The 26,976-nt window shown below is 44.4% G+C and overlaps 1 protein-coding gene across 2 annotated transcripts in view; it reads left to right on the plus strand.

The window, feature by feature from the left end:
* Positions 1–26,976, plus strand: part of LOC127580855 (solute carrier family 41 member 1-like) — a 69,490-nt gene that overhangs the window by 11,819 nt on the left and 30,695 nt on the right. For both annotated transcript variants that reach the window (XM_052034804.1, XM_052034803.1), the window contains exon 3: positions 20,608–20,715. In XM_052034804.1, coding sequence (XP_051890764.1) covers positions 20,608–20,715 — 108 coding nt within the window. The remainder of the gene's footprint in view (positions 1–20,607; positions 20,716–26,976) is intronic.

Genomic DNA, 26,976 nt, shown 5'->3' on the forward strand with positions numbered 1-26,976 from the left:
GGAAGGAAAGAATTTGGGTATGTGGTACCTTGTTACATCCTGCTTTCAGAGTTAATGCATTAAGTGTTAAGTGCAGTTATATAAGCAAATCCATCAGATCATTTGTGACATCCCCTGGGAAGCCAGATAGATGCAAAATCACTTTTTGTGGCCTTGCTTCAATAAAGAATGAACCTTGACCAGAAAGAACTCCATGTTCTAGGAATAACACTGGAATTTTTAATGCTTACCTGGAAAAGCAAAATTTGCTTCCGTTTAATGTCTCATGTGAAAAGGGGTACCTCCAAACATACCGCACTGGGAGACACGAGACTGCAGATGCAGATCCTGATGGGGAGTTTTGACCTGAACTGTCGACAATTCCTTTCCCTCCCACAGGTGCTGCTCGACCCACTGAGTTCCTCCAGCAGATTAGAGGAACTCAGCAGGTCGGGCAGCATCTGTGGAGGGATGTGAACGGTTGACATTTCAGGTCGAGACCCTTCATCTGGACGACGTCCGCAGATTCCAGGATCTGCGGTCTCTTGCATCTCATCCAGCAGAGGAGCTTGTTGCTCAGTACTGCACTGATGCCTCAGCCAGAATTGGAATTGGTTTATTATTGTCACACATACTGAGGTACAGTGAAAAACTTGCCTTGCATACTGTTCATACAGATCAGTTCATTACAACAGTGCATTGAGGTAGTACAAGGTAAAACAATAACGCCTGTACTACCTCAATGCACTCTGTACTAACTCAATGTAACTGCACTGTGTAATGAATTGACCTGTACGATCGGTATGCAAGACAAGTTTTTCACTGTACCTTAGTACAAGTGACAATAATAAACACAGAAATGGGCCCTTCAGTCCATCACTCCATTCTGACACGACAGACCGCAGATGCTGGAAATCTGGAGCAACTGGAGATCTGAAGACGTTCGTTCTGACCTTTCTCCCAGTGTCATCAATCCCATTTGCCACATTGGGTCCCTATCCTTCTATGCCTTGCCTATAATGTAGTGGTTAGCGTAATGCTATTACAGCGCCAGTGACCCGGGTTCAATTCCCGCCGCTGTCTGTAAGGAGTTTGTACGTTCTCCCCGTGTCTGCGTGGGTTTCCTCCGGGCGCTACGGTTTCCTCCCATGTTCCAAAGATGCAAGGGTTCGGACGTTGTGGGCATGCTATGTTGGTGCCAGAAGCATGGCGACACTTGTGGGCTGCCCCCAGAACACTCTACGCAAAAGATGTATTTCACTGTGTTTCGATGTACATGTGACTAATAAAGAAATCTATCTAAGTCCCTGTTTAAATGTCTCTCAAACAGTGATTGTATCTAACTCCACCACCACCTCTGGCAGTAAGTTCCAGATATCAACCACTCTCAGTGTAAAATTTAAAAAAAACACTTTCCTTCTGACAGTCTGGGTACCGCAGGATTTGATTTGCTCAACTCCAGAAGCAGCAGCAGCACAAGAGTTTTGACCTGGCTGAGAGGCTGCTGGAATTGCCATGATTGTGCTATGAAATGTAGCTGTTGCTGTACTGAGAAAATCTGTCTCCATTGCTGCAAAGGCTTAATTTTTAAATCTGATTCTGTATCCCAGGTGGCTGCAAGGTGTCTTGTCAGTTGTCATAACAGGGAGTTTTATTCTGTGACCAATAACACAGTTCTGCTTGGTGATTAAAATTATTTGCTTTCTGCCTTTTTCCCTTCTCCTTTTCCTCTCCCACCCATTATGGCATTGTAGTGCTGGGAGTTACACCAGTGATTTGTTGTTTTTAAAAACGAATTGTGGAATATTATCTCAGGCTTGTTGGAAAGGACCCATCTTGTGCAAACAATCTGGAATAAGGGATTGGATGTAATGGTGTTTTGGGCTGAGACTCCCATATACAAATAGTGTCCTGTTGATGTGATTGTGAGGCTCCAGATTTATTACCATGGTTTGCTCTCATCATGGTTGGCTCCAGTGTTAGGTTGAAACCACCATCACAATGGCTTGTTGCCAGGTCTCACCTTCTCCCTATCAGCAGTCTAAAGCTGCACCAGAATTTTTACCCACATTATAAAGGACACACTTCACCCATTTAGTTCTCTTGCAGGCAAGTCAGACCTTGGTGGACTGAACTGGTATAGGGGCAGTGACACCTTACTGTTATTGTATTTACCTGTACTACCTCAATGCACTCTGTACTAACTCAATGTAACTGCACTGTGTAATGAATTGACCTGTACGATCGGTATGCAAGACAAGTTTTTCACTGTACCTCAGTACAAGTGATAATGATAAACCAATACCAATTAAAGATTCTTCTATCTCTCCCTGTCCTGCATAAGAATAGTACCAATTTTTCATTTCCTTTACAGAGTGTGGGCATTGCTTCTAATCCCAGTGTTTATTACCCATCCCTAAATTGCTGCTGTGAAGGTGGTGTGAGCTGCCTCCTTGAACCGCTACAGTCTTTGTGTATAGGTCATCCCATGGTGTGGCTGTGTAGGGAGCTCCAGGATTTGGATCCAGTGATGAGGCAGGAACAGTTAAATATTTTCAGGGTGGTGTTTGATTCAGAAGAGGACCTCCAGGTGGTGGGTGATGTTCCCATGCACCTTCTGTCCTTGGTGATGGAGGTTGCAGGTTTGCCAGGAGCTGTGGGAGTAAGTCTAGGAGAGTAACTGCAATGCATTTCATGGTGCATGCTGCAGTCATTGGGCTCCAGTGATGACTGAAGTAAATGGCTAGGGTGATAAGATACCAATCACACAGAGTGCTTTATCCTGCATAGAGGTGAGCAGCTTGTTGGAGTGGGCGGTGATCCATCCCATTCCTGTCGTCTTATAGAAGGAAAGGCTTTAAGATGCTGGGGGTGAGTTACTCCCCATGGGATGTGCAGTCTCTGAGCAGTCAGATTATTTATGTGGCTGGTCCATCTATATTTCTCGTCAGTGGAGATTTGGCAGTGATGAATGTCAAGGGGAGGTTATGTTTTCCCACGTAGGGGATGGTGATTTGCCTGGGACTTGAGTTGCGTGTCACTTCTTAGTTGCAAAATCCACACACGGGCACGGTAGTGTAGTGGTAAGCGTAACGCTATTACTGCGCCAGCGATCTGGGTTTAATTCCGGCCGCTGTCTGTAAGGAGTTTGTATGTTCTCCCCATGTCTGCGTGGGTTTCCTCTGGGTGCTCCGGTTTCCTCCCACATTCCAAAGGCATATAGGTTAGGAAGTTGTGGGCATGCTACATTGGCGCCGGAAGCGTGGCAACACTTGCGGGCTGCCCCCAGAGCACACTATGCAAAGATGTATTTCACTGTGTTTTGATGTACATGTGACTAATAAAGAAATCTTATCTTATCCTGAAAAGAAAAACCTGATCTCTTAAATCTATAAGATTCTGGTTTATTGATCCGTAGAAATTGGTAGCACCATAAATGGGGTTCCTGCCGACTTGTGTATGTTGCATGTTTCTAAAAATGTGTGAGCTGGCTTTGTTGTCTGGAATCTGGCACATCTACAACGTGATGGTGTACTTCCCTCTGAGGTTCATGTACTCTGTGAATTCTGGGCTGCACAAGCGACAGGAATTAGTTTCCCCGATGGGGAGAGGATGATGGGGAAAGTAGACCAGAATTTTACATTACAGTAGATTCTGCAGTAGAATGTAGTCTGGGTTTGAGTGACAAAGATACCAGAGGCCATGTATTTTTTTTTAGAACAGACACTAATTTCCTGGTGTAGCCTTTTTCAATCGCAACAGCTGAACTAGATGCATGGAACAGATGTATTGTGCACACAGTGGAAGCGATGTGCAAAGCTAATAATGGCAGCTTCTCTCTCTCCCTCCTTGTGAAGCTGATCTGCTTGTCTCATTGCGTTTGGAGGTTGAGATCATTTATCTTTCCTGTTGGAGATGCTCGTGGCCTTACAGTTGCTTGTATACTGACCCTTTGTTAGAGCAGCGAGCAGTGTCAGACCTCAGGGGTATTTGTGGAATTAAAGTTGATGGCAGTTTGCATGAGACTGTCACCCACTTCATCTCTGACCTCTTAGTTGCACTGCTCTGACCTTGGATGCTGCCTGCTTGCTGATTTGATTCTGTATAGTAAGGTCTTAAATTCTTCTCACTTTATTTTTGATTTGGTGCAGGGCTTATTTTTCCCTTGTTTTATTAGAGTTCAGCAAAATTGGAATCTTTGGCTGTTGAACCAATTCGAGGTACATCTGCTTTCTCAAAGTGCAGCTATATTGAAATCTGTAATAATGACAACGTATACATTAAAAGTAGGAGTTATACAGCATGGGAACAGGTTCTGTAGATCATCATTTCCATGGCAGACATCAGATACCTACACTAATTCCACTTAGCAGCACTTGGCCTGCAAACTGCTTTCAGTGCTCATCGAAATACTTAATAAATATTGTGAGGTCACTTGCCTCCTCCATCCCTTCATGCAGTACATTCCAGACTTCAACCACCCTCTGGGTGAAAGAATTCTTCTTTAAATCCCTTCTAAGTCTCCAGCCCTTACCTAAAACACGTGCCCTGGTTATAGATACTTCAGCCAAGGACAAATGTTTCACATTTTACGCAATCTACGTTCCTCGTAATTTTGTTTACTTCAATCAGGTCCTCCCTCAGCCTCCTCCAAGAGAAACAAGCCCTGCCTATACAATCTCTCCCTGTGGCTGAAGCACTCCATCCCAGGCAACATAAGAGATAAGATCTCTTTATTAGTCACATGTATATCGAAACACACAGTGAAATACATCTGTTGTGTAGTGTGTTCTGGGGGCAGCCCACATCTGGTGAATCTCCTCTGCACCCTCTCATTCATTTGTGCCCTTTCCATAGTTTGGTGACCAAAACTGCACACAGTACTCCAGCTGTGGCCTGACTAATGTTTCATAAAATTATACCATAACCTCCCTGCTCTTGTATTCTATCTCCTGATAAATGAAGGCAAGTATCCTATATACCTTCTTAATCACCTTCCCCACCTCTGTCTACATGGGTCCTTGAATGTGTACACCAAGGTCCCTTTGTTGCTCAAGGTCTTACCATCTATTTCGTGCATGCTATCCTGATTAGTCCTCCCAAGATGCATCACCTCGCATTATTTAGGTTTAAGTTCCACCTATTATTGCTCTGCCCATCTTACCAACTCATCGATATTGTTCTGTAAATAAAGACTGCCTTCCTCCCTACTACTTGCTAGAGTTTACCACCCTCTACTAGGCTATCCTTTGTCATAACACTGACCAATGTGTCCCACAACCAAATGGGATGAGTCAGTGGTCTGGATGAGCTGGTAGAAAACCAAGTGTGGATTCCTTAAAGCAAAATGAATTTAGCAGAATTGATATTTATTGCCATGGGAATGGGAAATAATTTTTACAAAAGGTATTTTTTAGTTTATATTGGTTTAACTGAAATGTTCAAACCATTTAAATATTTGACTTCTAAATTAAGAATATCTATGCATAAAACATAATGGAAATCCAGCGCAGGTTATCATATCACTGACTTGTGGAGGAACTCCAGGTATTGCTGAGAATGTCAGTGATATGTGAAGTTTCAAGCCAAGATTCTTTGGGTGAGACTAAATAGAGCTGCTTGGTTACCTGGAGTTTTGTAGAGAAGCTGTAGTGACACAAGGCATTGGTATGTTTCAAGGGACTGCAGGAGTTGTGATCTGAAAAAGGTACTGAAGTTTGATTTTATTATGAAATTGGATAAACACTTGAATTTATTTAAGGCTGTACTGAAAGAACAGTGGAGTGGGACTCATCGGATAGCCTTTTCCCAGCACGATGAGCTGAATAGCCTTCTGTGTTGTGTCTTTAGTCACTATCATGACAAACCATCGATAAATGAATATGAACGGAGAAACCGTAAGCTGGCTCACTTCCATCTATAACACTTCAATAAATTTCCCAGATCAGGCAAGCTAACTTGGCATTAGATACTCTGGTTTAGCAGCTGAAGATGCAGTCCATTGTACAGTAAAACTCCAAGAATCTTGTATCCAATCATTCGGAAATCCCGATGGTTCAGGCTGGCTCTCTCATTAGTCTGGAGTGGGAGCTGGGGTCAGGGTTGGGAACACTGCAGTTTAGGAAAATGGGTAGGTTTGTGGTTTGATGAGCTGAAACTCATTGGGTTCTATTTCCTGGGTTCAATTCCCACTGCTGCCTGTAAGGACTTTGTACGTTCTCTCCATAACTGTGTGGGTTTCCTCCGGGTGCTCCAGTTTCCTCCCACATTCCAAAGACACACAGGTTAGGAGCTGTGGGCGTGCTGTGTTGGCGCCGGAGGATTGGCGACACTTGCGGGCTGCCCCCCAGCGCATTCTCAGTAACGCAAAAAGATGTATTTCACTGTGTTTCGATGTACGACTAATAAATAAATATTTTATCCCTCTAGGGCTCAGTTTCCCACTCCCTTTAAATTTGCTGGATTTACTGGAAAGTTTATTATACTACTATATGACATCTTTTTTTTAAAAAAACTGAAATGAAAGTGTGCTGGTGCGTGAATAGGAGTGACGTCCAGAAAATCAGCTGGTCCAGAGTCCCGGGGGTGCTGGATTGTGTTTAACAGAAGCTGTGATCTGTATTTACAACAAGAACAATAAAGAAACTTGCTCTCCAGTTTGTTTTCACTTTGGTTTGCAGTGTTTCTTGTTCTTTTTTGTTCATCCTCTTCTGTCCAGAAGGCTTTCCTGTTCTCTCTGTGTTGGAGGGGTGAAATGCAGAACGCTGATTGCAAACAGACAGCAGCAAAGTTACCATCCACTGCAGACGATCAAGCAAATGCGAGACGTGTCTGCAATCTGTTAATTCGGGATTGGGTAATTCCACGGAGGTGATGGGAAGAACTTTCCAAGAGGCTCCTCTTGCTTGGTGTGTTTTTACAGTGTGGCTAGGTTTCAGCTCAGTAAATTCCACCACTCGGTTAAAAGATGTGATTGATGTGGACCCCAGCCACAACCCCAGAGTTGTTTAAGACTGTACTTTGTCCTAGTTTCTTTGCTTTTGTTTCGTTGGGGGGGGGGGGGGGGGGGAAGAAGACAGTTCAGGTATAACATGATAGTTACGTCTCTAAGAAACCTTGCATCATTGAAAGTTGTGTTATAGTGGAACAGGCGGTAGTTGCCTTCAAAGCACAGATTTAAACAGGTTTTCCCAATTGCTGTATAAGCAATGTGGTCCGTGTAATGCAAATACTGTTCCCTAATCCATCGATCGTTATAACCAATTCTATGAGCCAAACACAGGTAGATGGGACAAGCTCACTGGGTAACACTGTCAGCATGGATGAGTTGGGCCAAAGGGCCTGTTTCTGTGCCTTATGACTCTAATTCGCATTATGGAAACATGTATTATAGAAGAATGTAGTATGGAAGTATGGCAGGGCAGGCATGGTAGTGTAGCGGTTAGCATAACGGTATTACAGCGCCAGCAACCCGGGTTCAATTCCGGCCGCTGTCTGTAAGGAGTTTGTACGTTCTCCCCGTGTCTGCATGGGTTTTCTCCGGTTTCCCCCACATTTCAAAGATGTACAGGTTAGGAAGTTGTGGGCATGCTATGTCGCCACTGGAAGAGTGGCGACACTTGCGGGCTGCCCCCAGGGCATTCTACATAATAGATGCATTTCACTGTGTGTTTCCATGTACGTGTGACTATTAAAGAAATCTTATGTTATCTTATCTTAACTACCTATAAATCCAAATGAAATCAGACCTATTTCTCTCTCCACAGATGCTGTCTGACCTGAGTGTTTCCAACATCTTCTGGTTGTATTTTAGATTTCTAGCATCTACAGTTTTTATTTTAAAACAACTTTTCCCCCTTTACTTTCTAATCTGCAGTGTGTGGGGACGCCAATGACGAGTCAAATCTGTCAATAGCTGCCACACTTTGGCAGAGGAAGCCCAGGGCGGAGTCCTGTTCCATCAGCTGAATGCCAACAGTTCCAATAGGAACCACCAGCATTAGTGGGTGTGATCCAGCCCAGTCTGACAGATCAAGTGCGAGGGTGTGAAAAGTAGAATATGTTATCCCAGCACTGGATCAGAATAAATTGCAGCATGTAAAAAAGAACTAAAGATTTACTTGGAAAATGCCAATTTTAAAAGGCAGTGGGGAAAGTGCTTTAAAAGGGCTTGTTAACAGAACTTGTAACGTATTAAGAACAAGCTTGTGAGGATTGGCCCATGTTAGATCTTGTGTTTCTTTCCTGCAACTTTGAGGGCCCCTTGCTGAAATCTGAAAGACTTCCCCTTGTCCCTGCCCTCCCTGCTCCCTCAACCTCCACCCCCCCCCCTCCTCCACACTAGTGAGGTTTTGATATAGCAACTCCTAGTGCTGAAGGTAAAAGATAGACAGTTAAATTGATGTGACCTGCTTTAACATTGTTGTTTATATTTTATTAATACTGTTAACTGACCAGCATTTAATCTGGACCCATCATTTGCCTGCTGGTAATTGAAAATATTCAGGGTATGGAGGGATGTGGACAATGTGCAGACAGGTGGGGTTAGTTCGGAGTGGCATCATGGTCAGCACAGACATTGTGGGCTGAAGGGCCTGTTCCTGTGCTGTACTGTTCTGTGTTCTCTTTGATGTAACCATGGGCAGGCACAGTAATGTAGCGGTTAGTTTAATGCTATTCCAGCACCAGCGACCAGGGTTAAATTTCGGCTGCTGTCTCTGAGGAGTTTGCGCATTCTCCTCATGTCTACATGGGTTTCCTCCGGGTGCTCTGGTTTCCTCCCACGTTCCAAAGACGTATGGGTTAGGAGTTGTGGGCATGCTATGTTGGCGCTGGAAGCGTGGCAACACTTGCGGGCTGCCCCAAGAACACTCCATGCAAAAGATGCATTTCACTGTGTTTCGATGTACATGTGGCTAATAAAGAGATCTTACCTTGTGCAGTAGTTTTATCCACCTGTAGGTAAGGATGTGATTGTTCTGACCTAGGTATGATTTTTATTTTCACCCTCCACATTTAGACTCTTCAACAAACATGTTAAACTTGCACTCAATCCCCATTCCACATTTAATAACATCCCAACTGGATCATCAGGCTGAGGAAGTTCAACAGATTGCTTGAACCCACTCACTCTGCACAGTGTATATTAACTAAGCATTTGTTATATTTATTTTCACAACAGTTGCCAGCCAAGAAAAATGATTTGCCATCATGCCCTGCGATAAAGCCAGCATAATTCCAGTGTGGAGTTGCTTCCGATCCTGCTAATTCTCACCTTTTCTGTTACTATCGGCACCTTCTGTGTTTGTTTCCCTGGTACTTTTCCTTGCTCTAAGACTCGCTCCTGTTTATGCCACGTAATGATATTTGTTTCACTTTTCACACTGCATTCAGACTTCTGCAAATGGGTTAAAGGATTAGAGGGGAGGTGAGGAAGTTTTCTTCACATTTGAGGATTTGGATGTGCACTTGAGCTGTGATCTGCAAGGCTGCAGAACTAAAGCTGAATGTTGGATAGAACAAGAGGAGCAGAAGTCGGCCTTCAGGTATTCAATATGATCGTGTTTGATTCTCCATCTCTGTGCCTAGAAATCTGTCCACCTCCTCCTCTAATACATTCAGTGTCTTTAGCCTCCACTGCCTGATGCATAGAGAATTCCACAGCTTCAGATTCAGATCAGTTTGTCATTTACAATGAAATTCCTTGCTTGCATGAAGCTCACAGAGTAAACAGTGTACATAGTAATAATAAATACAGTGGTGACCACAAAACAAAGAATGATGCAAAGATTATAAGATTTCTTTATTAGTCACACGTACATCAAAACACACAGCGAAATGCATCTTTTGCATAGAGTTCTGGGGGCAGCCCGCAAGTGTCGCTGCGCTTCCGGCGCCAACGTAGCATACCCACAACTTCCTAACCCGTACATCTTTGGAATGTGGGAGGAAACCGGAGCACCCGGAGGAAACCCACGCAGACACGGGGAGAACGTACAAAATCCTTACAGACAGCAGCCGGAATTAAACCTGGGTCGCTGGCGCTGTAATAGCGTTATGCTAACCACTACACTACCGTGTACCGTGCCCAGATAATCCGTGCACAGATTATAGTGTAAACTGAAGTAGTGCAAAAAGAATTTGCTAAAATATCAATAATGGAAAAAACATGAGGAGTAGAATTAAGAGAACGAGACAGCACCACTGGGAAGGAGATGTGAAAGAGGTGATTGGTTCAGAAGTCTGATAGTAGTGGGGAAGAAACTGTTCTTGAGTCTGGTCTGGCAAGATCCCATACTTTTCTCATCTCAGTCCTAAATGTCTTGCCCCACATCCTGGATAAAACTGGATAGCATTTATTGACCAGCACAGATGCAATGGGCCCAATGGCCTCCTTCCACGTTGTAAGTTTTCTAATTATTTCTATGGACAACATCTCTTGTCTCCCTCAAGAAGGAAGAATTTAAGAACCACATGTAGCATCCACTTATGTAGGTGTATATGAAAAATCCTGCATTGCAATGTTTTGCATTGCTGAAGTCTGAGAGATTCTTCACTGACCTGCAACTCTTTGGGTCGGGACTTTGTTAAGGAAATTCCATCAACCTTGAGAACTTTTAATTTTTAGGGAGGAAAATGCCTATGTTATTTTGTTAAGAGTTTAGAATTCCTTATTGTGCTCAATTATACTTATGGGATTTTGGTTTTAATTCCTGGGTTAAGAGTTAATTGGTTAAAATTTATACCAATTTAGAAGTCAAACTGAGTGTGCAATGGTTCGCCCCCACTCATCCCCACTGTATTTCCAGATCTATTTCCAGGCACTCTATCTATACAGCCGGAGAGATTTGCCACAAAATGACCTTTTGCAGAGGGATCTGGTGTTTTTTTTTCCTGTAGATCAAGTGATTTTTGGCATCTAATTTGAATGCTTCGTATTAAAGAAAGGCACAGAGACGTGACATCCTTTGGGATTTACAAACATGCAGCTTCTCCAACCAACTCCCCCACCCCCCTCCCGGCTTCCTCACCACCACCACTGGGATACACCTCCCAGCTGTGAGTCCCTGATGACATTTGGTGTTGGATTACGTGCAAGCCACGAGTGAAATATCAGCTGTTGTTGTGCTGAGGAGCTGCTGTTTGGTTTCTACCTGATTTGGTCTGGCATTTCTTCCGTAAGACACAGGAGCAGAATTAGGCCATTTGGCCCATCAGATCATTCCTGCCCTTGTTCTCCACCCTGCACCCCACCACCGTGTTGAGAGGTTCCCAATGAAGTGTGATTCTACAGAGGGTGGCAGTGCCCCATAACTGTCACCCAAAATGGTGAGCTCAAAACATTGGATTGTTTGTGTATCGCGCCACATCACGTCAGCAAGTCCAAGCCTCCTTTAGAGCTGAAGTAAGTACTTTCATGCTGTGGTTCCTGATGAAGGATCTCGACCTGAAACATCAACTGTCTATTTACCCCTCCACAAATGCTGCCCAACCTGCTGAGTTCTTCCAGCATCTTGTTTGTTGCTCCAAATTCCAGAATCTGCGTTCTCTTATCTTCATACTGCGGTTCCTGTGCCTTGTAGGAAACTTTCAGTGGCACTGCAACCTTCCATGAATAACAATAAGATGAGGACCAGAACCATCACAGTGAGGGGTAAATTTTGGCCAGGATATTTGGGAGAAACCCCTGCATCTTTGAGATAAGGCCACGGGACCTTCCAGCCAGCATTGCCAGAACATGTTTTCTGCTCCTTGTATTGCTGTTTGTGGGAAGATTGGTGGAGTTGTACACAGTGATGGCTGCCTAAAGATGCAGTGGGGCATAGATCAGCTGGAAAGTAGAAGCAGATGGGACCTCATTTCTGGAGGAGGCAGTGTGATGCTTCCCTGATAGTGCATTGGAGAGTTGACTTGGATGACGTGTGGAAACCTAGGACATCTGCTGCCAATGGGAATAGCCTGTCTATTGAGAGCAGGCTGATCATTTTACTATAACTGATGTGCCCACCTTCTCACTCAGTGCCAGCACGCACATGGATGTAGGATGGGAGACGCACCTCGTTGCCCTCCCTCGCAGACTCTTGAGTCCACCCTCATTTCCTGCCAGCACAGTGGTGCAGCGAGTGGAGCAGCTGCCTCCCAGCTCCAGTGGATCTAGGTTCAATCCTGACCTCTGGTTCTGTCCGTGTGGTTTGCAAGTTCTCCCTGGGATGTGGGAAGAAACTGGAGCATCCCACATCCCAAAGCTATGCTGGTTAGCAGGGTAATTGACTGCTGCAAATTGCCTCGATTGTGTAGCTAAGTGGTGGAGTTGGTGGGAATGTTGGAGAAAATGGGGCATAGGGGAAAATAAGTGGGGAAATGAGCCAACACAGACTTGATGAACCGAATGGCCTCCTACTATTTCATAAGGAGATTGGGGAGCCAAGTTTCTGGCTTCACTCCAGAGACTTGAGTGTACAAGTCTGAACTTCCCTGCTGCATTTTCCAGGTGCTGCCTGATAGACGAAGCTTTAAACTGAAACCCCTTTTAGCTCCTAACTGGACATGAAGGTCCCTGGATCTATCATGAAAAGAGGTATCCCTGATGTCCTGGCTAGTGTTTACCCGTCCTGCCCGCATTTGCCAGAACATGTTTTCTGCTCCTTGCATTACTGTTTGTGAGAAGATTGGTGAAGTTGTACATAGTGGTGATGGTTGCCTAAAGGTACAGTGGGACGTACATCAGCTGGAAAGTTGAGTGGAGTAGTGGCAGGTGGAGTTTAATCCAGACGTATCACAGCTTTGTACGGCAACTGCTCTGCCCAAGACTGCAAGAAAATTGTGAACACAGCCCAGTCTTTCAAGAAAACCAGCCTCCCCTCCATCGACTCTGTCCACATTTCCCATTGCCTCAAAGCAGCCAACATAATCAAGGACCCTCCAACCCCAGTCATTCTCTCTTCTTCCCACTTCCATCGGGTGGAAGGTACAAAAGCTTGAGAAAACGTACCACCAGGCTCAAGGACAGTTTCTATCCTGCTGTTAGAAGACTTCTGAATGGATCTATTGTACGATAAAGATGAGCTCTTGATTTCTCAGTCTGCCTTGTCATGGCCCTTGCACCTTATGTCTATCTGCACTGCACTTTCTCTGTGAGTATAACACTATATTCTATATTCCATTATTGTTTTCCTTTTGTACTACCTTGATGTGCTTATGTATGGAGTGATCTGTCTGCATGGCATGTAAACAAAACTTTTCACTGTATCTCGGTAGATATGACGATAATAAACCAATCACCCCTTGCTTATTCTTTGGGATTCAGGATTGCATACTGAAAGCCTTCAGTGCAAGTGTGCGGAAGTGCATTTTTGAGTAGTCTAATACCTGCCGGACATGTACGGTAAACAGCACGGGCCTTGGAAGCATTGATGTGCAGAGGGACCACGGCGTGCAAGTTTATAGCTCCCTGAAAATGGTGACACAGGTGGATAGGGTAATGAAGAAGGTGTTTAGCTTGCTGGCCTTCACAGGCAGGAATACTGAGTATAAGAGTTGGGGCCATCTTATTGCAGCTCTGCAAGGCATTGATTAGGCCACACTTGGAATATTGTCTGCAGTTCTGGTCACCACACTATGGAAAAGATATGGTAGTGTTGGAAAGAGTGCAGAACAGATTGGCCAGGATGTTGCCTGGAATGGAGGGCTTTAGTTACAAGGAGAAGTCAAATGAGCTGGGATTGTTCTCACTGGAGCATAGGAGGCTGAGGGGTGACCTTTATGGAAGTTTATAAAACTGAGGATATAGATAGGGTAGGTAGTCAGTCTTTTTGCAAAGGTAGGGGAGTCTAAAACTAGAGGGCATCGGTTTAAGGGGAGAGACTTGAAGGAGATCTGAGGGGCAGGACTTTCACACAGAAGGAGGTGGAGATATGGAACAAGCTGCCAGGGGAGATGGTGGAGGGAGTGTTATATTAAAGAAAAGCATTTGGGCAAGTTGATGGATAGGAAAGAGAAATGTGCCAAATGCAAGAAAATGGGCACAATATAGACAGGCATCTCAGTTAGCATGGATGAGTTGGACAGAAGGGCCTGATTCTGTGGCATATAATTCTGCTGTGCACCAATTGAGTGTTGTAGCATTTGGTACATTGCAGCACTATAAATTATTTCATTCACTTTGGGACATCATGAAAGGGGTATGAAGGATACTATAGAAATGCAAGTCTCTTTGCTTCCCACCTAATACCTAATTGTCACCTTGCTGTACTATTATGCAGGGTATCTGGGCAGTCCTGCACACACGGTGCATCCTTGGTAGGTTGAATCATAATTAATTTTGTTTTTTTTTCCTGCTTTGTGAATGGAAACCAAAAAGCAGGTGGACAAATCCATCACTGACAAAGCTAGCTTCCAATCTGATCTAAATGAAAACTGTTTGTAATTACATCCTCCTGAGCTTAGCCTTCAACCATCCATAACATCAATGACCAGGAAGGACAAGGGTACCAGATGCTTGGCAACACTACTGTTTTTATGTTCCCCTTGAGTCGAACACCATCGTGACCTGGGAATGTAGTGTTGTTCCTTCATTGTTGCTTGGTCAGAATCCTGGAAGTCCCTCTCCAACTCTGGGAGCACCCATGCCATATAGACTTCAGCATTTCAAGAAACTAGAAACTTACAAAAAAAAAAGGTGTGCACACATCCCTGGAAATATTCAGTTATTTTAAAAAAAACTATAGATAAAATCTAGTAACAAGTATTAATGCTATAAAATTACTTCTTTCACTTGCGCTTTTCCTGCTATTGGTTAGAATCTAAAGCAATGTACAGAATACTTGGAAACGGTTTACGAATACCAGTGTGCATTTCCAGTGGAGCTGAACTAGTGTGTGTATATGTACTTGAACTCCATGTTCGGGGAAGTGTATGCATTGCTATGACATGCACTTGGGAATCTTGAGTGACGTTTCCCTCACAATGTGCCAGTAGTGTGTACAGGTCCTGCTGTAGTTTCTTTCACAGTGTCACCCCAAGTGGTGTACAGGTAATAAATTAGCTTTGAAATGTTGTCTCATACAGTTAACTCCAAGTAGTACTGAGTAATAAGAAAGAAGTTGGTCATGCAGGTTAATGGTTTTGGTGTGGCCATAGAGAACCTGAGTAATTGTCACAGAAGAGAGAAGTTGCAAATTGTACAACACCTTTTACTATCTCTGAACTTTGAATATTGTTTTGCTGTAAATGGTACAGACAACTTTTTTCTTAGCTCCCTGAAAGTGGCAACACAAGTAAATAAGGTGGTAAAGAAGGCGTGGTGTTGAGTATAACATGTTGCAGCTGTATAAAACTTTGGTTAGTCCACGTGTGGAGTATTGTGTGCAGTTCTGCTTTCCACATTAAAGGAAGGATGTGGAGGCTTTGGAGAGGGTGCATGAGAGGTTTACCAGTATGCTGCCTGGGTTGGAGAGTATTAGCCATAAGGAGAGGTTGGACAAACTTGGATTGTTTTCTCTGGAGTGTCAGAGGTTGAGCAGTAACCGGAGAGAGGTATATAAAATTATGAGGAGCATAGGTAAGGTAGAGAGTCGGAATCTTCTTCCCAGAGTGGAAATGTCAAATACTAGAGTGTACAGCTTTAAGGTAAGAGGGGGAAAATTTTTAAAAGAGATTTATGAGGCAAGTTTTTTGACACAGACAGTGGTAGGTGCCTAGAACGCACTGACAGGGGAAGTGGTGGAAGCAGATACACAACAACACTTCAGAGGCATTTAGACAGACACATGAACAGGCAGGGAATGGAGGGAAAGAGACCACATGCAGACAGATGTGCAGTTTAATTTGGCATCATGGTCGGCACAGATATCATAGGCCTAAGAACCTGTTGCTATGCTGTACTATTCTATGTTTCTACACAGTAAGGACCCTCGGATATGGTTTCTGGTCAACACCATCACTAACGATCTTCTGCTGGTGAATATCGAAAAGCTGCAAATGTTGGAAATCTGAAAATAAAAACACAAACTGCTGGAAACAGCCTGCTGCTGAGTATCCAGGGAAAGAGAAACAGAGTTGACCTTTTCAGGTTGGATACCCTTCAACCTGAAACATTAACTCTATCTCCCAATCTTTTTCTGGTGGTGTTTTGAGGGATAACCATTGGCTAGAATGCTGGGAGACCTTTGTGATGTTCTCAAGTTCAGGGCTTTCAGCAGAGCTATCACATTGAGGTTCTGATTTACCATTTTTGTTCTAAATCTTTTATTACACAGTCTGAAACTGAGGTCGGCACTCTGACTACGTCAGGTGAACATTGCGCTTTCTATAAGCCATTTATGAGATTAAATCTGGCAAGAATCCAAAGATATAATCAAAACAACTTTTAATCCTAGAGCAAATACTTTTTGTATGGAATAATTTGCATTTTGAAACCTTTGGGGCAATAGTAGAATAGATGTTGAGGTGCTTTCACTTGTGGACAAGTCTTAAATGAGGAGACATAATACAAGATAAGGGGCCGGTCATATAAAAGAGAGGTGGAGAGAATTCCCACCACAACCCCGCAGCCCCCCCCCAACCCCCCCCCCACAGAAGGTGGTGAATATTTAGAATCCTCTACCCCACAGGATTTTGGAGGCTAGATCATTAGATGTGTTTAAGATCAGAGGTAAATAAAGTTTTGAAAGGTCAGTGTATTAAACACAATGTGGAACTGGTACAGGAGAGGAGTTGAGGCCAGTGTAGATCAGCCATGATCACGTTGAATGGCAGGGCAGGCTTGAGAAGCCTGGTGGTCTACTCCTGCTCTTATTTCTTACATTCTTACAAATCCAATTTTTATTCATCTAGAGATATTCCACTCACTGATCTGACAAGTTTACCAACCTCTGTCTCAACACTTGCCCCCCCCCCTTCCCCCAGTGGCTCCATCTGCACATCATTGCCCCCCCCCAAAAAAATCTGGTTCTACCTATCACCTATCAGCCTCTGCCTTGCCCTTTCCTCTTACTCCTACATAATGGCGATCTTCCCTGTTGTGATGTCGTGACCATCAGCTGCCTGACCCGAGTTCTTCCAGCAGCTTGTCTTCATAAATTTTCTAGCGTGCTTTTTGCAAGAACAATTCAAGTCACTGACAAGAGTAACTGTACTGCATTGGTGATATCAAAAAATCCAACCAGTTCCAAAAGCCCCTTAGACAGGCTAAAAAGAAAACAAATTATCTGGAAAATAATGTGAATTCGGTGGGGGGGGGGAATGGTAGAGAACATTTTTAAAAACTGGAATTTTGTACCAAAGTTGGATAATTGCACTGCACTTTCTCTGTAGCTGTGACACTTTACTCTGTACTGTTATTGTTCTTACCTGTACGACGTTAATGCACTCTGTACTAACCTAATGTAACCGCACTGTGTAATGAATTGACCTGTACGATCGGTATGCAAGACAAGCTTTTCACTGTACCTCAATACAAGTGACAATAATAAACCAATACTAATACCAAGAACAGCTTGGAAGGGAAGGGTACAAAGGGTTGTTGACAGCAATCACCCTTTGAAAGAAATTTTTACTGTGTTTCCTATAGTTTGTATCAATGAGCCAAGATCTCTCTAAACAGTGAAACGAACTCCTGGAACTGAATGGGCTAACCTTATTCTGCTGGGATCTCGAACATTGTAGTTTGTGTGACTGTCTGTCAAGAGTTCAAACACCAGACACATAGTGGGCGATTGTGTCAGGCTGCTTTTATGTAGATATCAACTGCAGGTGCCCTTAAGTGGACTGTGTACTAGCTGTCAGTGGCAGTCTTTGCATACGTGTGAGCGAGCAATAGAAACTTTGAAACACCCATCCTGCCCCTCCCACGGTGACGTCCAACCTTGTCACTGAAAAATTCACGGCACTCGACTTCCTCAGCTGCGTTTGATTTATTGCCAGCAGTGTGAAAGGAGATGCACATGGCTGTCTTGTACAGATCTTTCTAAACAGCTGTCAGAGTAATTGAATTCAAGTTTATCCTTTAAATAGGATGGCTATCTCTGTAAGGCATGTTTTCCACTGCACAGATACAAGCGTAGTATTTGAAGTACGTCTACTTCCAATCTACTTGGAAAATGAAACGCAGAAGTTGCGTCTGTCTTCCCAGTAGCCAATTAACATACCAACCCATGTATCTTTGGCATGTGGGAGGAAACTGGAGCACGTGGGTGGGGGGATGTGGGGGGAGTCACACGGAGAATGTGCAAACTCCACACAGACAGCACCAGGGGTTAGGGATCCAACCAGATCACTCAAGCTGGGCAGCAGTTGCACTCCCTGTTGTGGCACTGTGCTGCCATTGAAAGTTTATTTAATAGCAGGATCATTGTTTCAGTTGCATTGGCTTGGATATTCATGCAATCACTTTTTTATTTATTCATGGATGCAATTGTCACTAGAAAGGCCAGCATTTATTGCCTATTATTAATTGCACGGCAGGCATGTTAGTGTAGCGGTTAGTGTAACGCTATTACAGCGCCAGCAACCTGTGTTCAATTACGACCGTTGTCTGTAAGGAGTTTGTACGTTCTCCCCGTGTCTGCATGGGTTTCCTCCGGGTGCTCCGGTTTCCTCCCACCTTCCAAAGACGCACGGGTTAGGAGCTGTGGGCGTGCTATGTTGGCGCCAGAAGCGTGGCGACATTTGCCGGCTGCCCCCAGAACACTCTACACAGAAGATGCATTTCACTGTGTGTTTTGATGAACATGTGACTAATAAAGAAATCTTATCTTATTGGCCTTGAATTTGGTCTTTTTGGGCAATTAAGAATCTACCATATTAGTAGGTCTGGAATTATAGGCCAGGCTGGGTGGACAAGATTTCTTTTAGAGACGCAAGAGACGGCAGGTGCTGGAATCTGGGCCTCAACCCAAAACGTTGACTGTCCATTTCCCTTCACAGATGCTGCCTGGCCCGCTGAGTTCCTCCAATGTCTTGTTGAGATTTATTTTTCTTAGGAACCTCAGTGAATCAGATGGGATTTCAGCAACCCAGTAGCTTTGAAAGATTTTTGTTCCAGATTTAACAAAGAGTTTTCTAAATCTTCCAGCTGCCTTAGTGGCTGTTAATTATTTGAGAGTTTTATTTAGTGTAGGGTGAATTGGTTTATTCACCATGTAATGACCCATTGTCAATCCTTTGACTAAACGTCAGCCTTTGCATCAGAGCTCCAGGGATAAATTTGTTCTGTTTAATTGGGGAGGATCAAAAGGAGATTGAGCACAGCTTCAACACATCCTAAATCAGGGTTCATGCATGGTGTCCTGTGGGGAAACATAGTCCAAATCCAGTTTCCTATTAACATGCATTTATTTCTGCAGATTCCAGATTTACAAGCCCAGTGCCTTAGATGGAACACTACAGCACAGTACAGGCCCCTCGGCCCACAATGTTGTGCCGACATTTTATCCTGCTCTCATATAACCCTTCCCTCCCATTTCTCCATCATCCATGTGGCTCTCTCTTAAATGTCCCTAATGAGTCTGCCCCCACAACCTCTGCTGGCAGTGCGTTCCACACACCTACCAATATACATATATCTAAACTTGCCTCTGACATCCCCCTTTGTAGCTTCCTCCAATCACCTTAAAATTATACCCCCTCGTGTTAGCTGTAAAGCTGGCTTGCTGAGGCTAGTTAGGGCCTAGTTAGGAGATGGCTGATATGGCACTTGCTCTGTCATCCCAGAAACTTCACAAATATTGCCAGCTGATCCTAAACTTCAGCTCACTTATAATCTCAATATCCTCTTTAAAGAGGAATGGTACTGGTTGCTCATGCAATCAGATTAAACTTCCATGAGCTTGGAGGCAATAGAGCCTGAGCCTTTATGGACATGGGGTTGTTGGGGGCATTGTGCCATGGTTTGGAGGGAAGGTTGGGTACCAAGTGAAGTGTTCATCCAAGAAAATCCGTTCTCAAAGTTATTAAAATGTGGCGTCCTTTATCTTGGGGATTATACTTATTGTAAATAGAATGTGAAGTGTTACCACAAAGTGCAGTCACATTGCTCTGTTATGTTCATGTTTTGTTTTTATAGAGTCATAAAGCAATACAGCACGGGTACAGGCCCTTCGGCCCAACCAGTCGATGCCGACCACGTTGTCCACTCAGCTAGTCCTAATTTCCTGTGTTTGGCCCATATCCCTCCAAGTCCCCCCCCCCCATGTACCTATCCCAGTGCTTCTTAAATGATACTATTGTACCTGCCTCAACCACTTCCTCTGGCATCTCATTCCATATACTCACCACCCTCTGTGTGGAAAAAGTTGCCCCTCAGGTCCATTTTAACATTAAGTTGAGTGGGGGGGGGGGGGGGGTGGTTCTTGTACTTCCACTGCCACCCTTCCCCTGACCTGGTTCCAATGCCCCTTGCCTCAATGGCCACTGATCCCTTCAAATTTCAGTTACGAACAAAACCTAATCCATCCTGAGAAATTTTGCACTTTTGAGTCTATTTCTCCAGAATAGAGCAAAGGAAAATTGATCTCAGTTCTGCACATAAAATTCAAACTCAAGCATTATACCCACCAAGCTTGCTTGAGAATTATCCAACTGCCTGCAGGCCATTTGTAAAATACACATAAACTTCTCTTTTTCTTGCAGCACTGGAATGTATTTAAAGAGGTGACGGAGGTTTTCATTCTCGTCCCAGCTCTACTCGGTCTCAAGGGTAACTTGGAAATGACCCTAGCTTCCAGACTCTCCACTGCGGTGAGTAGCTTGACCTTAAACAACCTGTTCCAGCCCATCTTCAGCGAGCTGTATTTTTATTTCCATCCTTGGAAGTAGTTCTGTTACATTCTGATCTACTGTCCACTTCCTGTGGGATTGCCAAACGTTTTACCAAGTTCAATGGTACAAAAGCAATAGTTGGGGACATTGGTGGTACAAGTTCATGATAAAATCCACTCATGGTTGCAATTTGTTCATATTTGGCATGACTCAAGCCCTGCCGGGGCACTTGGAACTCAATTGTGTCCTTGGTAATTTATTCTCATTCCTCTCATACTGTCATGACCAAAGTAGATTGAGCTTTTTACTAAAATTTTGATCAAGGACAAATGCCAAATATGCTTGGTGGCAGAGCAGGAAGTGCTGCTGCCTCAAGCTCTACACCCAGGTTTGATTCTGATCTCGGGTGCTGTCTGTGCAGAATTTGCACATTCTCCATGTGACTGCATGCGTTTCCTTCCACGTAGAGTTCTAGAGTTGTACAGCACAAAGTGTGGGCCTTTGGCCCGATTTCTCCTTGTCGACCAAATTGCCTAACTGAGCTTGTCCCATTTGCCTGCACTTGGCCTATAAAACACTGAGTAAGTTGCCTACACTGCCTATAAAGTTGTCTACATTGTCCCATTTGCCTGCGAGTAGCCCATATCTGATGATAAAAACTATTGAATGGTTCCCTTATATGATGAGATGGACTCTTGACCTCACAAAGCACTTACCTGTAGCTGTGACACTTCATTCTGTATTCTGTTATTGTTTTTACACTACTACCTCAATGCACTGTGTAATGAATTGATCTGTACGAACAGTATGCAAGACAAGTTTTTCACCGTACCAAGTGACAATGATAAACCAATACCAATATCTGTGTAACTGTCCATATGCCTTTTAAACACTGTAATTTTACCCACCTCTACCACTTCCTCTGGCAGCTCATTGCCTATACCCAACCACCCTCTGTGTGGAAAAAGTTGCCCCTCCGGTCACCTTTTAAATCTTTCCCCTCTCACTTTTTAAACTGATGCCCTCTAGTTTTGGACTCCCCTACCCTGGTGAAAAGATCTTTGACCATTCACCTTGTCTGTGCCCCTTGTAATTTTATAAACCTCTATCAGGTCACCTCTCAGCCTCTTACACTCCAGAGAAAAGCCTTAGCCTATCCAGCCTCTCCTTATAACCTAAGCCCTCCAGTCCCAGTAACATCCTCAAATCTTTTTGCACCTTCTCCAGTTTAATGACATCCATCCTGTAACTGGGTGACCAGAACTGTACGCAGTGCTGCAAATGTGGTCCTGCCAATGTCTTGTACAGCTGTAACATGATAATCCAACTTCTTTAATCAATATTCTGACTGATGAAGCCTGTCAAACGCTGCCTTCACCATCCTGTCTACCTGTGTCCCCACTTTCAAGGGACTATGTACCTGCACCCCTAGATCTCTCTGTTCTGCAACACTCCCCAGGGCCCTACCATTTACTTTGTAAGTCCTATCCTGGTCTGTCTTGCCAAAATGTAACACCTCGTGTTAACCAGAGATGTGCTGGTAGGTTAATGTGCTTCTGTAAATCACCCCTAGTGTAAGTGGCTGCTGGGAGAATCATAGGGGCGTTGATGGGTATGTGAGAGAGGATAGGTTACAGGGGAAATGAGTGGTGGGAATAAGATTGATGGAACTGCTTTGAGAGCCCACAGAGACTCGATGTACAGAATGTTCTCCATCGTGGTACAAAAATGTGAGAAATAAGCCTGCTTCATGTTTATAATCTGCATTTACCACTTGCAGCCTGCTTTACCCTTCAGGAATGTAGTTCCTGAAATAACTTTCATTAAGCACTCGAGTCAGTGTCACCACCCCAAAGCTAAAGGTGCAACCCACGCCCTCCATTTAAAGGGGTGCAACGAGTGACACGCATGATCATAAAAACAAAATGGAAGCTGTGTTGTGGGCGTCACTGGTAAAGCTGGTGTTTATTGCCTGGCCTTAATTGCTTATTGGGATTGTGGGCAGCACAGTGCAAGTAGGAATTGATGCTGCCTCTCAGCTCCAGTGACCCAGGTTCAATCCTGACCTCTGGTACTGTCTGTGTGGAATTTGCACATTCTCCCTATGACTGCATGGGTTTTCTCCAGTTCCTCCTGTGACTCCAAAGCACGCATGTTGGCAGGTTCATTGGCTACTGTAAATTTTTCTCTATTTAGGTGGGTTGCAGGAGAATCTTGGGGGGGGGGGGGGGGGGGGGAGAGCAGGGTTAATGGGTACACAAGAGAGAACAGGTTACAGGGGAATAAATGGAGGAATGAGATTGTGCTGATAATCCAGATTCAATGGGCTAAATGATCTCCATTCTTGTAATAAGTATGTAAAAAATAATTAAGTGACTTCCTACCTAGTTTCAGAGGACCCATAGTTAGGGACCTGGAGTCACATATGGGTTGGTCCTGATGAGGGTGGTAGGTCTGAACCAGTTGGGTTTTTACTACAAGCTGGGACTTTAAAGATCACCTTTAATGAGACTAATTTTTAATTTTTGTTTCTTGGTTTTAATTCCACAACTTCTGTGGTGGGATTGGAACCCACCTGTAGAGGTTTGTGGAATTTAAAGAAACTGGAATTGGTAATGGTGATCATGAAGCTTTAAGACAAAATCTAGTACATTATTAAGGAAGGAAATCTGCAAATTTTGCTCAGTCCAGCCTAAATGTGACTCTATACCTACAGTTATGTGGTTAACTCTTAGCTACTTCTTTGAAAATATGTAGCATACAAATTGGGAGCATGAGTAGGCCATTCAGATCCTGCTGTGCTATTTGGTCAGATTGTGACCTGTCGGACCAACCTCAACTGCACATTCAGAGTCAGACTTCAATGACATGAAATGTGTTGTTTTGCGGCAGTTCAAAGACATAAAATTACTATAAATTACAAAATAAATATTGCAAGATAAAGGAATAATGAGGTAGTGTTCATGGACTGTTCAGAAATCTGATGGTGGAGGGGAAAAAGCTGTTCCTGAATCATTGCGTGTGGGTCTTCAGACTCCTGTACCACCTCCCTGATGGTAGTAGCGAGAAGAGGGCATACCCCGGATGGTGAGGGTCCTTAATGATAGATGCTGCCTTCCTGAGGCACTACCTCTTAAGGATGTCTTTGATGGTGGGGAGGGTTGTGCCCATAATGGAGCTGGCTGAGTCTACAACCCTCAGCAGCCTTTTGCGATCCTGCGCATTGGAGCCTCCATACCAGACAGTGATGCAACCAGTCAGACTGCTCTCCACCGTACATCTGTAGAAATTTTGTAAGAGCCTTTGGTGACATGGCAGTTCTCCTCAAACTCCTAATGAAGTAGAGCCACTGGCGTGCCTTCTTCGTGATTGCATCAATGTGTTGGGCCCAGGACAGATCCTCTGAGATGTTGACACCCAGGAACTTGAAGCTGCTCACCCTTTCCACCACTGACCCCTCAATGAGGACTGGTGTGTGTTCTCCCAACTTCCCCTTCCTGAAGTCCACAATCAGTTCCTTGGTCTCGCTGACATTGAATGTGAAGTTGTTGCGTCAATTCTGGCCCATCGAGTGTTATCCGCCATTTGATCATGGCTGATTTATATTTCCCCCTCAACCCCATTCTCCTGCCTTCTCCCCATAACCTTTGACACCCTTACTAATCAAGAACCTATCAACCTCTGCTTTATGTATACCCAATGACTTGGCCTCCACAGCCATCTGTGGTAATGAATTCCACGGATTTACCACCCTCTCATCTCTATTCTAAAGGGATGTCCTATTCTGAGGCTGTGCCCTCTGGTCCTGGACTCTCCCACTGATGGAAACATCCTCTCCACGTCCACTCTATCCAGGCCTTTAAATATTCAGTAGGTTTCAATGAGATCTCCCCTCTCATCCTTCTAAGCTCCAGCGATTACAGGCCCAGAGCCATCAAATGCTCCTCGTACATTAACCCTTTCATTCCCGGGATCATTCTTGTAAACCTCCTCGGGACCGTCTCCAATACAAGCATATCCTTCCTTAGATATGGGGCCCAAAATTGCTCAAATGTGGTCTGACCAATGCCTTATAAAGCCTCAGCATTACATCCTTATATTCTAGTCCTCTCAAAATGAATGTTACCATTGCATTTTCCTTCCTTACTACTGACTCAACCTGCAAGTTAACCTTTAGGGAATCTTGCACTGGGTCTCTCAAGTCCCTTTGCATCTCCAATTTCTGAATTCTCTTCCTGCTTTTAAAAAAATAGTCTACACCTTTATTCCTTCTACCAAAGTACATGAGCATACTCTTCCCTATACTGTATTCCATCTGCCACTTCTTTGCCCATTCTCCCAACCTGTCCAAGTCCTTCTGCAGACTCCCTGCTTCCTCAACACTACCTGCCCCTCCACCTATCTTTGTATCATCCACAAACTTGGCCACAAAACCATTAGTTCTGTCATCCAGATCATTAACATATAGCGTGAAAAGTCGTGGCCCCAACACCGATCCCCGCGGAACACCATTAGTCATCACTCGACTAGCCAATCTGTCTCTCTCCTGTAAGCCCCCTCCTCACCATCTGAGATTCTATCAACAGCGGTGATGTCATTGGTGAATTTACAGATGGTGTTTGAGCTGTGCTTAACCACACAGTCATGAGTGTAGAGAGAGTAGAGCAGTGGGCTAAGCACGCATCCTTGAGGTGTGCCTGTGGTGATAGTCAGTGAGGAGGAGATGTTATTATCGATCCCCACTGCCTTTGGTCTCCTGATAAGCAAGTCAAGGATCCAGTGGCAGAGGGAGGTACAGAGGCCCAGGTTTTGAAGCTTAGTTGCCTCTATCTACCTTGGTCTTTCTACCTCTATCTTAAAAAAAAATTGAAGACGCTGAAACTTTCTTCCTCAATAGCTGTTGGAAGCAAAGACCCACAGTTCTCAAGAAATTTTAGCTCCTCTGTCTTCAGTGGGTGGCCCCATATTGTTAAAAGGTGACCCTGAATTCTTGATTTTCCCAGTAGGGAAAATGTTGTCTCTACATCCACCCTGTTAAATGCTGATCTTCAGAAACTGAACTGGAGTAGCCATTGTGGCTACAAGAGCGGGACAGAGGCTAGGAATCCTATAGTGTGAGTGACTTGCCACCTCACTGCCCAAGGTCTGTCCACCATCTTATAAGGCTCAAGTGTGATGGAACACTCTCCACTTGCCTCAATGAGTGCAGCTTCAACAACACTCACGAAGCTCGACACCATACAGGACGTAGCAACCTGCTTGATAGGCCCCCATCCACAACCATTCACTCACTCCTCCACTGATTCACGGTAGCAGCAGTGTTTACTATCTACAGGATGCACTGCAGCAACTCACCAGGACTCCTTAGACAGCACCTTCCAAACCCACCACCTCTACCAGCTAGAGGGACAAAGGCAGCAAGAGCATGGGGAACACCAACACCTAAAAGTTGCTCTCCAAGCCACAGCCATCCTGACTTGGAAATAAATTGCCATTCCTTCACCATCACTGGTCAAAATCCTGGAACTCCCTCCCAAACAGCCACATCTCAAGAACTGCAGTGGTCCAAAAAGGCAGCTCACCACCACCTTCTTGTGGGCTGTGAGGGATGAAGACACAAGAGACTGCAGCTGCTGAGCTCTAGAGCAAAAAACAAACTGCTGCAGGAGCTCAGCAGGTCAGGCAGCATCTGTGGAGGCAGAGGGATGGTCGACGTTTCGGTTGCGACCCTGCATCAGGACCAGGATGATTAAATGTTGGCTCAGCCTACAAGTCCCATCTCCCTCGAAGGAATAAAACAAAACACTCCCCGTAGCCCACCATAAAATCAAAAGTAAGATTCTGATTATAATGTCTGGGGTGTCCACTGGTCAGGAAGTCTCAGGTGCACTTGCAGATTGCCTTGTCACTGTGGACGTGAACTAGATCATACAAGAGAGGCAAGTAGCCAGAGCGTGTCCCATCTAGCTTGGATGCCCCTGACTGGACCCACAAGCTAACCGTGACGAGCTTCTGCGTCTTTCCCACCTTCCCTGGTGCTGAACTTTGGAGATGTAATGAGAGTTTCAGTGGTACCTGATACTCCATGATATTTCAATTCACGGGCCTTTTACTGTTTTTAAAAAAAAGGAATTTTCTCTCCTGGCTGCAAATTACAGTAGGAAGTCATCCAGGAAATGTGAAATAGTTTATATTCATTTTGCATTGATCAGCAAAAATCAGACTGCTGGAGGAACTCGG

This window comes from Pristis pectinata, chromosome 20, assembly GCF_009764475.1.
Source record: "Pristis pectinata isolate sPriPec2 chromosome 20, sPriPec2.1.pri, whole genome shotgun sequence".
In the NCBI taxonomy this organism is placed as follows: domain Eukaryota; kingdom Metazoa; phylum Chordata; class Chondrichthyes; order Rhinopristiformes; family Pristidae; genus Pristis; species Pristis pectinata.